Here is a 12447-nt window from a genome sequence, read left to right as displayed (position 1 = left end):
GTCTGTAGCGGAACCTTTGAAACGTTCACTCCAGTCGGTCAGATTAGCAGGTAACGCCGGAAGTTGCGCCAAAGGCGCGAACACTATCAACAAAGATCACAATTTATATATCTAAACTATTACGATTAAATTGTTTTAAAATGTATGTCAGTTAGTTAAACCCATATCTTGGGACTGTTGGTTGGACTGTTGGTTTACGATAACATGAGCAGTGGTAGTTTTTGGATGTTTTTATGTTGTAACTGAGCTACATGCAGGTTTGAACGTTAGCTCGCAAGTTTATGTTGCGCAGCTAACATAAAGTCAGTGTAGGCTTTCTAAAAAGTGACAACAGACTTTACAAGCTTCAACTCGCTGACAAGCCGCACTAAGGTAAAACTAGCTTCATATGACTAATCAGAGTTTATACTGATTCCCGTCGGAATACACAGACTGTCTTTACTGGCGCTCTTGAGCTCTTCTATTAAAGGTAAGTAACTAGTAAGTTATTATTTTAAGCTAATAGCAGGCTTGTGTTGAATGTATGGCGGTGCTTAAGGTGCTTAGTCATAACTTAATCTTTGTAGGTGATCATTTTATATTTGGATGCTACTGCTAAGGCCAGCCACAGCCATTATAATAAATGCCAGGTCTTGTCGCTGGTACAGGGTCACCATGTCTAAGGTAGAAAAAGTAGCCTTCATTGTGAAGTTTGTGGAAAGTGAAGGATCAAAAAAAGACTGTGCTGCCAAAGCTTATGAGGTAAGCTCTACTGCCTGGTCCAGTCTTTCTTCTAGTGTTTACTGTCTCTTTGTTTTACAAATTGGTAATCATGTTTGTCTCCGGTTTATTCAGGCCATTTTGGAGCTGCAGTCTGAAAAATATTTGAAAACCATCACAGAAGATGATGTTTTGCGCATGGATAAGAAGGACAAGTCTCTGTTTGTGTTCACCAGTTTTACATCTCCAGCCTTTCTTCACTGCAAGAAGGTTGAACTCTACACTTTTAAACAGTGAAATGTCACTCCTGAGGCTCTATCAGAGATTGACTCTTGTTTTGTTTTTTTTATTTCTTGTGCAGCTTGGTTGCAGAATAGTGAGTCCACTGGTGGTGTTGTACTGCCTGCAGCAACAGCGTTGTGTCCCCAAAGCAGAGAAGCCTGTCTATAACATGGCCATGGCTGATGTCACCATTTGCTGCACCAGTATGGACAGAGCAATACGGGTAAGAGATCTGCTATATACATTTTAATAAAATATGAAGCACTGTGACATGTTTATGTCCATACCTTCTCTCACACTCCAGGAAGAGCTGATGGATCTGGTGCAGCTCATGGGTGGATGGGCCTATTCGGATCTAAACGTATCTGTTACACACCTGATTGCAGAAGAGGTGGGCAGTAAAAAGTACCTGGTAGCAGCCAGCCTCAGTAAACCCATCCTGTTGCCTACGTGGGTTAAAGCCTGCTGGGAGAAATCACAGGATAGGTATGTACTGTGATTTACATGGCTACATCTATTAAATGAAGACTTGTGTTTCCTGTTTGATACAAATTCACATTTTAAATCACTGTACATTTACAAAAACATGAATGGTGTCTCTGTACTGCTTTTCCAGTCTTTTCAGATATACAGACCTGCCCTTAGAGGACTACCTTTGCCCTGTGCTGCGTGGCTGTAGTGTTTGTGTGACAGGTCTGTCCAGCACAGAACGCAAAGAAGTACAAAGACTTTGTGAGCAGCATGGGGCCAACTACACCGGTCAGCTCAAAATGAATGAGTGTACACACCTCATTGTTAATGAACCAACAGGTAAGTCACCAGTATTTTTTTAAAAAAATGATGTAATGCCATCATTTGTGCGTCATTGATTGTCATCGATCGTACTTGGTTCTAGGTCAGAAGTACGAGTGTGCTCGGAAGTGGAATGTGTATTGCGTGTCTTTGCACTGGCTCTTTGACAGCATAGAGAAGGGCTACTGTCAAGATGAGAGCAGGTACACTGTGGAGCGCAATGCTTCAAAAACCACTCGACCACACACTTCCACACCTACTGGTACCAGCAAGAAGGACGGTGAGTCGCATTTGATGAGATGATAAAGGTTTTCCACAGTAATTCAGAACCTGTTTGTCTTTAATGATTGAAGAGTTATGTTTTTCATCTCCAGAGGGTCCGTCACTGTTGGGCTTGAGCAACATTTCTGTGAACACTAGCAGAACAATAAACGACACGGCTCTCACCAATAACAGCACTGTCAGCCACCTGGAAGCTCCAGACCCCATAGAGAGTCTGGATCTTACCGTGTGCCCTGCTGATGATTTATTGGATGGCTGTAAGGTAAGTAGATGGTCTGCAGTTTTCTTTTTATAGAGATTTTATGTATTTCCTCTTTCAATTCTGTAGTAGGAGTTAGTTGAGTCTATAAATGATAAACTTGAGGCTTTCTGTCATTTTGTGTTAAATGTCACACAGCTGTATCTGTGTGGCCTGCCAGGGAATAAACTGGAGAAGTTACGGCGTCTTGTAAATGCTGCAGGAGGTCTGCGCTTCAACCAACCCAGTGAGGAGCTCTCTCATGTGGTCATGGGCGAGCTGGACCAGGACCTCAATAATTTTCTTTCCAAAGCAACTCACAGGTCTGAACTAAAGAGCTTTAATAACCTTCATGATATTTATATCCTCTGTATTAATACAATAACTTGGAGATTCTAATGTTTCCTTTCATACCAAAATATGTTTGGTTGGACTGCATAATAATTTAGACTAAAGGCTATTACACACTGAGAAATGGAGATTCTAGGTTTATCCAATTCTCAATAGGGAGAATTGCGTGCTTTGATCCAGGAGTGAAAGCTCTATCGTGGCCGCTTTTTGCCCACTTTAATATCCTTTCTGCATGTATTAAAACAGCAGCTTTATAGTAAAAAAGTCCAGATGCAAATGGGTCCATCACCCACTGACTCATTATAATACAAAAAGTAAGTCAAAGTAACCATTGAAGAACTAAAATCTTATATTAAACAAGAATCTGAAACATTTGTCTTTAAAATAGTCGGTCGTCTCAGCTCTTAAACACAGAATGTTGGAAAAAAAAAGTCTTGATGCATGCTCAATCATCCAGGTAAAATTGAAACTTAAAAAAAAAAGTTTATATTTTATCTGTCTAACATTTCCACACACACTTTTTCAATATAGCCTTTAAATCTTTCTCCCATAAAGATGACATTTAATGAGCTTCCCTGTACCCTTAATGACAAGTTTTGTCAGCATAGGTCAATAAAAATGTGGTTTGATGACCATTAGAACAGGGTCTTAAATCTTCAACTACATCCCAGCTTTTTGGATGTCAGCATTCTCAAAAAAATTAAAAACACAAATATGAAAAAAGAAAGACAAGGATTAAGACATAATGTGGTTAATATATAATTTATGTTCTCTCTGTAATTCACAGGCCCCATGTAGTAACAGTAAAGTGGCTAATAGACAGCTTCTCAAAGGGCACTCTGCTCCCAGAAGCCAGCTACCTCCACCCTGACTGTCTGCCTCCTGCTCCAGCTGATGTAGTGGTGCCGGGTTACCACACTCCCAAATCCCGGATCTCAACTGGTCCACCTGCTGGCAGCCCGAGCACTCCGGGGAGAAAGAAAGCAGACGAGGATCTACTGTCACAGTACATGGATGATGACCCTACAGTGAGTAAGTATCTGTTGCTGACGGTGTTTGTATGGGATCAAGAGTCTGTATAAGACAGCTGAATGAATAAGATTCAGACTTAGGTTAGTTTTACATATTGGTACAGCTGCTCATATCCGTTTGTGTTCCAGTTGATATGCCGCCTCCACCACCAGCAGAGAGTAAAAGCAGGAAGTCCATTAGTACAACTGCAGAGCTCCAACCTGAATCCTGGGTACCAAACCACACTAATGGGACAGAATCCACCCTGCAGGAAGCCAGCGAGGCAGGACTGTTTTTCGGGAAACGTTTCCTTCTTGTGGGGTTTGGTACGGAGGCAGAGGCACAGCTCTCTCTGCTGGTGACAGAACATGGAGGCAAAGTGCTGATAGGCCGCTCCCGGGTTGTCGCAGACTATGCTGTGGTCCCTCTCTTGGGGTGCTCAGTGGAGGCCACAGTGGAAGAGGTGGTCACTGATACCTGGCTGGTAAGTTTGTTAATAGTGCTCCATGTTGTGAGAGTGCCTTATGCTTTTGATTGACTTATTTCTCTCATTAAACCTCAGGTCATGTGTGTGGAGAAGGAGTGTGTCCTGCAGCTGTCCTCCCACCCTTTGTTCACTCCTGTCCCAGTGATGGACGGACAGTTTCCTCTCAAAGATTGCGTCCTCTCTGTCAGCCAGTTCACCGGAGCAGAGAGGGAGTCTTTGGTGGAGCTTGCCAAGCACCTTGGAGCCGAGTATGACTACCTTACATGCACCAGTCGTTATGTTTAGGCATAATATCCATAAACATTAACTACTGCAGGAATATTTGATTAAACTTTTAAATTAGCTGGTATTTGCATTCATTATTATGCATGAACACTCAATGTGAAGCCAGTTGCTTTGTGTTCAGAGCAGTAATGAGGATGAATTTCTGTTTTCTGTACATTTTTCTATCTGTATGTGCTCCTGAGCAGTAGGATGATACAGCTGTTTAATAAAAGAAGAAGCTGCCCTGGCCTGTGTGCATTGCTGTAACTTAAATTCACTTGCTCTGCTGCATACTTTATAGCCCAGTCCTGCTGCTCATTAGGAGATATGTGTGTTAAATCTTTAAATTTGTTTTGTGTCTCCTTGCTGCAGCGTCCAGGATTATTTTGTGCGCCTGGCCAACCAGAAGAAAGGCATGCTGGCCAGCACGCATCTGGTGCTGCAGAGCCCCGAGGGCACAAAGTACCAGGCAGCAAAGAAGTGGGGGCTTCCTGCTGTTACCATGCACTGGATACTAGAGTCTGCTCGAACTGGGAAGAGAGCAGAGGAGGGAAGATTTTTAGTTGATCTGCCACCCTCACCAGGTTAGATAACTAACTTTGCTAGATCTGTAATTCTCAACACACGATTAGAGTTATAAATTACATTAAATTAAACCGTATGATGGAGTTTGGCTGGAGTTTTAAGAGGCATTCATTTGTAGCACCAGTTTGACCTGATTGCTAATGACTACCACCAGAGATTTTCCTGGCTCGGGATGGGTCTTTATAAGAACGATAGTTTAGTTTTTATTGGTCTTTAATTTTAGTTTAGTTTTAGTTGCAGTTCGCTTAATTTATTAAATTCATTATGTTATTAAATGTAATTGTAGACTCAAGTTTGTCTAGTGTGTCATTGCTTCTTAATGAGACTGGCTGTTTTTATTTTGTTCTTCCACAGAGAGGGATGAAGAGAGTTTTGTAGGTGGTTCGCAGAAACAGATTATTCCTCCAGCGGCTCGTTCCTCTCCAGAAATCCCTTTGTTGGGTCCCCGGAGCGGTAAGGCTGTCACTCCTCTGGATTTAGGCCGCTTTCAGAGCAAAGTGTTCCGATCTGTTTTGGATGAGATGAAGCCCAAAGAGGACATCAGCACCCCAAAACAAAACCAGGAGGGTGGCAGAAGGAACCCACTACAGAACGAGGCCTCTCTGCAGCTGGACACCCCTTCTCGTTTCCTCAACCGAGACCAGCTCTTCAGACCCTCTTTTAATGTCAAGGTTGGGATTCACTGAGCAGCTTACACTTCTGGCATTTCATGTTTGCTGATATTTGATTAATGTTTCTCTAAATATGTGTATTTATATTATTTAGGATGCACTTGGAGCTATGGAAACTCCGGGTGGGGCATCGAAACCAGGGAAGAGGATTGAGACTCCACTCACTGATGTCATCAACAGGAACCTGAAAGTAGCGCTGGCTAATAGCACCCGCAATAATGTCTCAGAGATGCAAGCAGTCTCTGCCAGTCCCCAGCTTGCAAAGACAGCTGAGAAGGAGGTAAACACTAGTACTGCTATACAAATGTGTTAGAGCCTGGTGGTTACAGAGCCACAGCACATCTTAGCGATTATCAGTGTTAGATTGAAGTACACACAGGTCTTTATTTCCCAGTCACAAACATAACAACTCAAAAGAAAGACAGACAAAAACAATATGGTGTTTGCGTGTTAGAGTCCACGAAAAGAAGCCGGGCCCCTGAGTGGTGTTGTGGTCTGCGTGGGAAAGAAACTGAGCAAAATGCAGAGTGAACTAAACGCCATCGCTGCCTCGCTTGGAGCCGACTTCAGGTTTGTAAACTTTACTTAAGAGGTTTTTATTTTATTTCATTTTTTTTAAACCTTTCAAATCCTGGTTCTATCTGTCGCCACTCTCCCTCTATTTCGAGCTAAGCATGCTTTCCCAGTGTCAGCATTTTAAAACCACAGAATGAGAATTAATGTTTGGTTTTACCTGTTTGTTCTTATTTTTTCATCATATGACTTTTACAAATGACAGTTTTTCACTTTGATTTCCTTCAAGTCTGAGCAATAAATCAGTTCCATAAACTGGGCTTACATAAGGATTAAGGCCAAAGTCCAAGTATACTGCTTCTAAATCATCATGACACCTGTACGAATTATCAAAAAGTAACCCATCAATGTTATAAGAAAGTCCTGGAAAGTAACACTTTATCAATTGATTTTATTTTTTGCAAATATGATGCAAACGGTACAAACATATCTTTGCTAACTTCTTTTCAGGTGGGCTTGTGACGATACAGTAACACACTACATTTACCAGGGCCGTGTGGGGGACAACACCCGGGAATACAGAGGAGTGAAGGAGAGAGGGCTCCATGTGGTCTCCCAGTACTGGTTGCAGGCGGTGGGTTTCCCAGTAGTGTAAACGTCAGCGTTTTCTCACTGATTTCTAATCATTTGTGACAGCTGATTAAGTCTGCTGTGTGAAAGTGATGCTGTGTTCGTGTTATTTGAAGTGATATAAGGTAGTGTAAAACACAGTACACTGTTGAAGCCCATCCCAGTATTTAGTGGGTAAGAGGCAGGCATCAGCTGATCTGCAGAAAATTAACACACACATGTTAGGAAACAATTCAGTCTTTAGTTTCTTTCAACCTGAGCACATAAACCATGCCTATAAAAGGTTCAAGCCACATGCTTCTGTGCATTTAGAGAAATTACGTCTTCATAAAGATTCACAAAGCTGCATTAAGATGCAGTTGATTTCATTTGGGTATTATTTGTATTCTCCTGCAACATTTCACCCTGGGGAAGCAATTAGCATCTCATCAACAAAAGCAGAATACTAAATGAAAAACGTCTTTGATGTGTAAATTCAGAGGCATCGTCGTTTCAGTGGTGTGTCTCCTCATAATTGTTTTATCTAGTTACGTTTTGGTGTGTAGATAAATACTGTGTGCAGTAACGTGTCTGTTTTCATCCTGTGCAGTGCGCTGATGAGCAAAGGCACGTCGCGGAGTCTCTCTATCCTTTCACCTACAACCCTAAGATGAGTTTAAACCTGAGCCAGGTGCCCAGCAACTCTCAGAGGTCACCACCTTTAACACGAACACAACGCAAAGACATCAGGGAGACGAAGGAAGACGAGGTGGGTCTGATTTGAAAGTCAGAGTTAGTGGGGGACCTGTGTTGGTTTAGAATAGAATTTCTCAGGATAATCAGGATGTATTGTTCAATTAATGCTGGGATGTCTCAATTATCTTTCTTTTCCTGTTTAATTGATCTTTAGTTTTCTTTGTCGCAGTTTGTGCACAATCCCACACAAGAAGCTGCAACCCAACGCCGTGTGAGTGATGGAAGCACAGACCAAGAAGAGATGAATGATAGCACAGAAAGGAGGGGTGAGTGTCTTTTCTGTTGCTGGTAATTAAATCCACTGAGCTTCTGCATGTACTTGAAACGAGTCTAAGACTCTCAAGGCTCACCACCAATCTGCAAATCTGTCCATAACTTCTGGAGTAATCCTGACAAACCAAGCCTGTCACAGAAGTAAAAAGGTCTTCAGTATACATGGTTGTATATGAGGTTTTACATATTTTTTGCTATCCTGATATTTTAGAAACGCTAGAGATGAGAGAGAACCTGCAAAGACAACTGCAGGAGATCATGTCAGCCACTAAACTGACGACAGGGAGGCGTACCTCAGTCAGGCTCGCTAGGATGGGATCCGGAGGGGCAGACTCGGGCCCCCACACACCCGAAGGGAGCAGAGTTGGACGGAGCGGTAACAGACGGACTCTAGAAGCTCTGAGGTATGAAAGAAGCTGCTTATGTTAAAACTAAAAGAAGCTTGAATCTCTAAGGAATCTGGCAGCAGCTCAGGGCGTTTTGCAGAGTCCACTATAAAACATTTAATGTGCTTTTTTATTTGTTTAAAAAAAAAAAGAAAAGTGGAAGGTGCTGTATGCATGTTTGGGTACAGAGCTGTGGTGACAGCAGAAGAAATAGTAAATATCATCATTTTACCTACAGAACTATGTTAGCAGTAGGGGCGCGTTGAGCTTTGAAAAGTCCTTTTGTGTTAAATTCAGGATCTAAACCATATAAATACCATAGATGGTATTTTTTTGGCTTCACATAGCTGACTGCTCTGTTGTGATTTCAGGGTTCCTCGAGAAGCGGCTATGGACATGAACACAGAGCCATCCCAGAGTGAGCAGATAGTTTGGGATGACCCCACAGCCAGAGAAGAGAGGGCCAAGCTCGCTGATAATTTACAGTGGCCTGGAAGCCCATCGCAGCACTCTGAGCCCCTCGCTCCTCCTCCAACTGCAGACAGCGGACCACAGCTAAGGGACTCCATGACGGACTCAGAGCTGGTAGAGATGGGTAAGAAATGAGGATCCAGCTGCACCAACTGTTTGAAAGCGTACAATGGGCTAAATTAATGCATAGAGGGGTTTACACCTACCTGGACAGATAAAGAAGATTTTGAACTGTGAATCATGCAAATGAAAGGTCTAAGCTTTGGAAGGACGCAGAGATACGGTGAAGAAGTGGTGCATCTTAGTATAGAGCTCTCAAGTTAGTCTCAGGTCTATTTAAAGTCTGTGTATGCATATAATAGGGAAACACTGTTTCTGATATGTTGGTAACATTTCACCGTTGTCGCTCCCGCAGCTGCTTGTGACGTCATTGAGCAGCACATGAACAAGAAAGTCCTGACGCCTCCTCCCGAGGAGCCAGAGAATGACGTCCTCACTCCTGAAGCTCCCAGCATTGCTTTTCCTCTCGCCAACCCCGCAGTAGCACCAGAACCACAGGTGAAGGGTTCGAAATTTGCACTGACAACAACACGTGAAGCTTTAATCTGGTCTAAATGAAATTTAATTGCTCAGCATTGTGTAACACTTCTCTCCACTTTCCTGCGTTACGCAAACAGCTGCATGCTGGTGCTTATTCAGTTACATAATAATGAACTGATCATTTGTACTGCGCAGTGTACAATCTGTACGTCTCTTTCAAGCAAAGTACTAGTGCTAAAAGGTTGTTTATTTTTCTCAGGAGAAGAAGAAGGAAGAAAAACAACCTCCCAGATTTCAGCTGTCCTCCCTCAGCCCCCAGGAGCGCATTGATTACAGTCACCTCATAGAGGAGCTTGGTGAGTCTCCCATCTAATTAGCGATCTAACGCTGTTTCATCGTGCTGCAGTACAAAAGGCAGCACATCAGAGGCTGGAAGTCAGAGGAGCTAATCCCTGATGACTATAACTGAGGATCTGCCTCCAGGATATGGAAGTAGTTCTTCCAGCACTGTTTCCTCTGTCAAAAAAAGCATGACTCAGATCTTCACTGGTCATGACAAGTTATATCATTATTAAAACTTTCACACTGTATTTCTGCCTCAGCGCATCTTACTAGCTTAATAGCTTGACAGCCGTTCATCTGCTAGGCTTTAAACTTGGTGGGTGTATTGCTGGGAACTGAAATAAGTGCAGCGTTGAGTTTGAGGTTGTTAGAATAAACGGTTGTCATATATTGGCTAAAAGTTCACTTCGTTACCAGCATTTCCCCTACAAGACGTGTTTGTTCGGCTGTCTCTTTGAGGTCATTTACTAACAGTAAAGCATTCTCAGTCCTCTTACACATGAGTTTAATCTTCACTAATTATTGGCAAACCGTAATCCAAAACTAAACCTGTTTCAACCAAGCAAAAAGTTGCATTCAACCAATGTCTGCTACACTGATACTGTTGCATTTACTTCATCAGCCATAAATGCTGAAAAACCAGTCTGTTTCCACCGTTTTTGAGTTGCACATCTTCTCTTTCCAACCTGTAGAATATGAAAATACTCACTGGGGTCAGCGATCACATGTGAGGTCATGGAAAATGTGCTGTGATCCAACCTTTCGAGATCCAAACCAGCTTACCAGTTTAAAATAGGTGCACAGATGGTGACTGTATCCATGGTGCTGGAAACATGTTATCAGAGGGTCTGATAGAGTCAGTGGAATAGGATAAACTTCATATTTATATTGTATTTTCATGCCATTCAGTTATCAGTGTTGCAGCCATAATCCCTGCACAGGCCAAGTGTACCGTGTGTGTAGTTTTCTGTCTCTGTCTGTTGCTGTAGGTGGTGTAGTCTTGGATAAGCAGTCTTTTGACCCCAGCTGCACACACATCATCGTCGGGACACCCCTGCGTAATGAGAAGTACCTGGCAGCGATGGCAGCTGGGAAATGGATCCTGCACCGCTCGTACCTGGAGGCGTGCCGCTCTGTGGGTCTCTTCATTCAGGTCAGAATCCGAAGAGCAATCTTTGCCACAAGTAAATATGATAGAAAGTCTGGGAATGTGGAATATAAGCGCTCGGATAACACCAATACTTTCAAGGAGAGTCCTTCATGCAAGTATCACCACACAGCCGTCATCTTAGGCTGTTATTTTAGACTAGACAAGGAACGGGTCACTTCTAATAAAAACCACACAAAAGGTTTTCTTGACTTGTCCCCAAAAATCTCCAAATCTGTGATCTAGGAGGAGGAGTTTGAGTGGGGCAATAGCTCCATCCTTGACGCATTGCCCTCCATCACCTCCCAACAAAAGAGACTAGCGTTAGCCGGCATGCGCTGGAGAAAAAGCCTGCAGGGTCACTCTGAACACGAGGTACGAGCAGGCTCATACACACAATAAAAACCACAGCTCTGAGGCATTTTGTGTTCTATAAACAGGCATTTGTATTTTTCAGGGCGCCTTCAGTGGATGGACAGTCATGCTGAACATCGACCAGAGCAGAGAATCGGGATTCAGGCGGTTGCTGCAGTCCGGCGGGGCGAAGGTTTCTCAGTGCTTTTCTTTTATGAGACACATCCAGCAGTATGCAGTCTTTAGCCAAGATAGATTAGCATCCTAAAAGTGTCTTAAAACAGCAACAGCTTCAGTAGGTTGATATTTATTTTCTGATATAATCTTTAGAAATGTCTGTGATGTAAAATTTGGAATCCTTGATAAAACTGAGCTAGTGAGTCAAAAGAAAGCGAGAAAAAAAAGAGCTAAGAAGATGGGGCTGTTGTTTTAGATGGAGGTAAATAACCATCACAGCAGTATGCTGAAGGAAAGAATTGTGTTGTTTGCGGGTTTACGTTTGTCTGCTTCATTTGACTTCTTTCCACAAACACAGCAAACACACAGTCTGTCATTTCTCTGCAGGTCCTTCCTGGTCCCTCCCCATCCCTGTACAAAGAGGCCACACATCTTTTTGCAGACTTCAGTCGACTCAAACCCGGAGACTTCAGAGTTGATGTTTTAGAGGCTACCTCACAAGGAGTCACATGCCTGAAGCCAGAATACATTGCAGACTATCTCATGCAGGTTAGCAGGGCTCTTCATTTATATATTCTCAGCTGAGTCTGATGCTGAATTTCTCACTTGAAAGACGTTTGATGTCTTCCATGTTGCAGCCCACACAAAATTGAATGTTAAAGATGGGTTTTTAGCAATGGCCTTTTTTCCCATCTTTGCTTAAGGAGCCAACACCACCCATCGAGCTGTACCACCTGGCTGAAGCTCCCTCTGAAGAAGCTCCAGGCACACCGTCACGTAAACGTAAAGCAGCAGCAGAGACCTCCAGGCTGAAAAGGAGCCGTGTGAACTGAAGTTAAATATCTTAAAGATTTTCAACAATGTGAAGATGATTGTAAAAAAAAAATCCCTATTTTTTATGACCTGTATGAAAATAAAATAAATGTAGCACCTGTATTGTAATACTGCATTTTTCATAGAGCGCCCTGGAGCTGCTGCTTGCACCGAGAGACTCTGCTTGTGATGGATGAGTTAATGAACGTCTGCAGAAAATGTCGAGTCACGTTTTGTAATTGCATGCGATGTTACTCTCTGGCCTGTAGAGGGCAGTAGTGTGTCAGTGCATGCCTCAGGTCTGATTTCTCAGCAGCAGAATGTAAACTCAAGTCTCCCAAGTGCTGTTTTAACATTTATATATTTAATAACTTTACTTATTGTTTAGGATTTTTTTTGGGGGG

At 42.8% G+C, this 12447-nt stretch overlaps 1 protein-coding gene across 1 annotated transcript; it reads left to right on the top strand.

Annotated features, from left to right (window-relative positions):
- Positions 1–51: 51 nt before the first annotated feature.
- topbp1 (DNA topoisomerase II binding protein 1) lies at positions 52–12439 on the top strand. The gene is made up of 28 exons (XM_013912355.1): positions 52–469; positions 648–741; positions 835–969; positions 1061–1204; positions 1286–1467; positions 1598–1791; positions 1877–2053; positions 2148–2317; positions 2453–2616; positions 3432–3676; positions 3805–4139; positions 4218–4390; positions 4779–4990; positions 5346–5662; positions 5757–5942; positions 6117–6232; positions 6686–6809; positions 7395–7553; positions 7710–7806; positions 8025–8217; positions 8571–8794; positions 9086–9228; positions 9470–9566; positions 10542–10705; positions 10946–11074; positions 11157–11246; positions 11618–11779; positions 11935–12439. Exons 2-28 carry the CDS (start codon positions 655–657, stop codon positions 12061–12063), a joined length of 4548 nt encoding a protein of 1515 aa, XP_013767809.1. The 5' UTR covers positions 52–469; positions 648–654; the 3' UTR covers positions 12064–12439.
- The last annotated feature ends 8 nt before the right edge of the window (positions 12440–12447 follow it).

Source organism: Pundamilia nyererei, unplaced genomic scaffold, assembly GCF_000239375.1.
Source record: "Pundamilia nyererei isolate P.nyererei 1_Seehausen unplaced genomic scaffold, PunNye1.0 scaffold00087, whole genome shotgun sequence".
Taxonomy (NCBI): Eukaryota; Metazoa; Chordata; class Actinopteri; order Cichliformes; family Cichlidae; genus Pundamilia; species Pundamilia nyererei.
Note: the sequence above shows the minus strand (reverse complement) of the source record. Positions and strands in the feature narration are given on the sequence as shown.

Coding starts and splice junctions, on each gene's coding strand:
- topbp1 (XM_013912355.1), top strand. CDS start 655: ATGTCTAAGGTAGAAAAAGTAGCCTTCATTGTGAAGTTTGTGGAAAGT. Junction 2,054..2,147: donor TGGTACCAGCAAGAAGGACG/GTGAGTCGCATT, acceptor TTTCATCTCCAG/AGGGTCCGTCACTGTTGGGC. Junction 2,318..2,452: donor ATTTATTGGATGGCTGTAAG/GTAAGTAGATGG, acceptor AATGTCACACAG/CTGTATCTGTGTGGCCTGCC.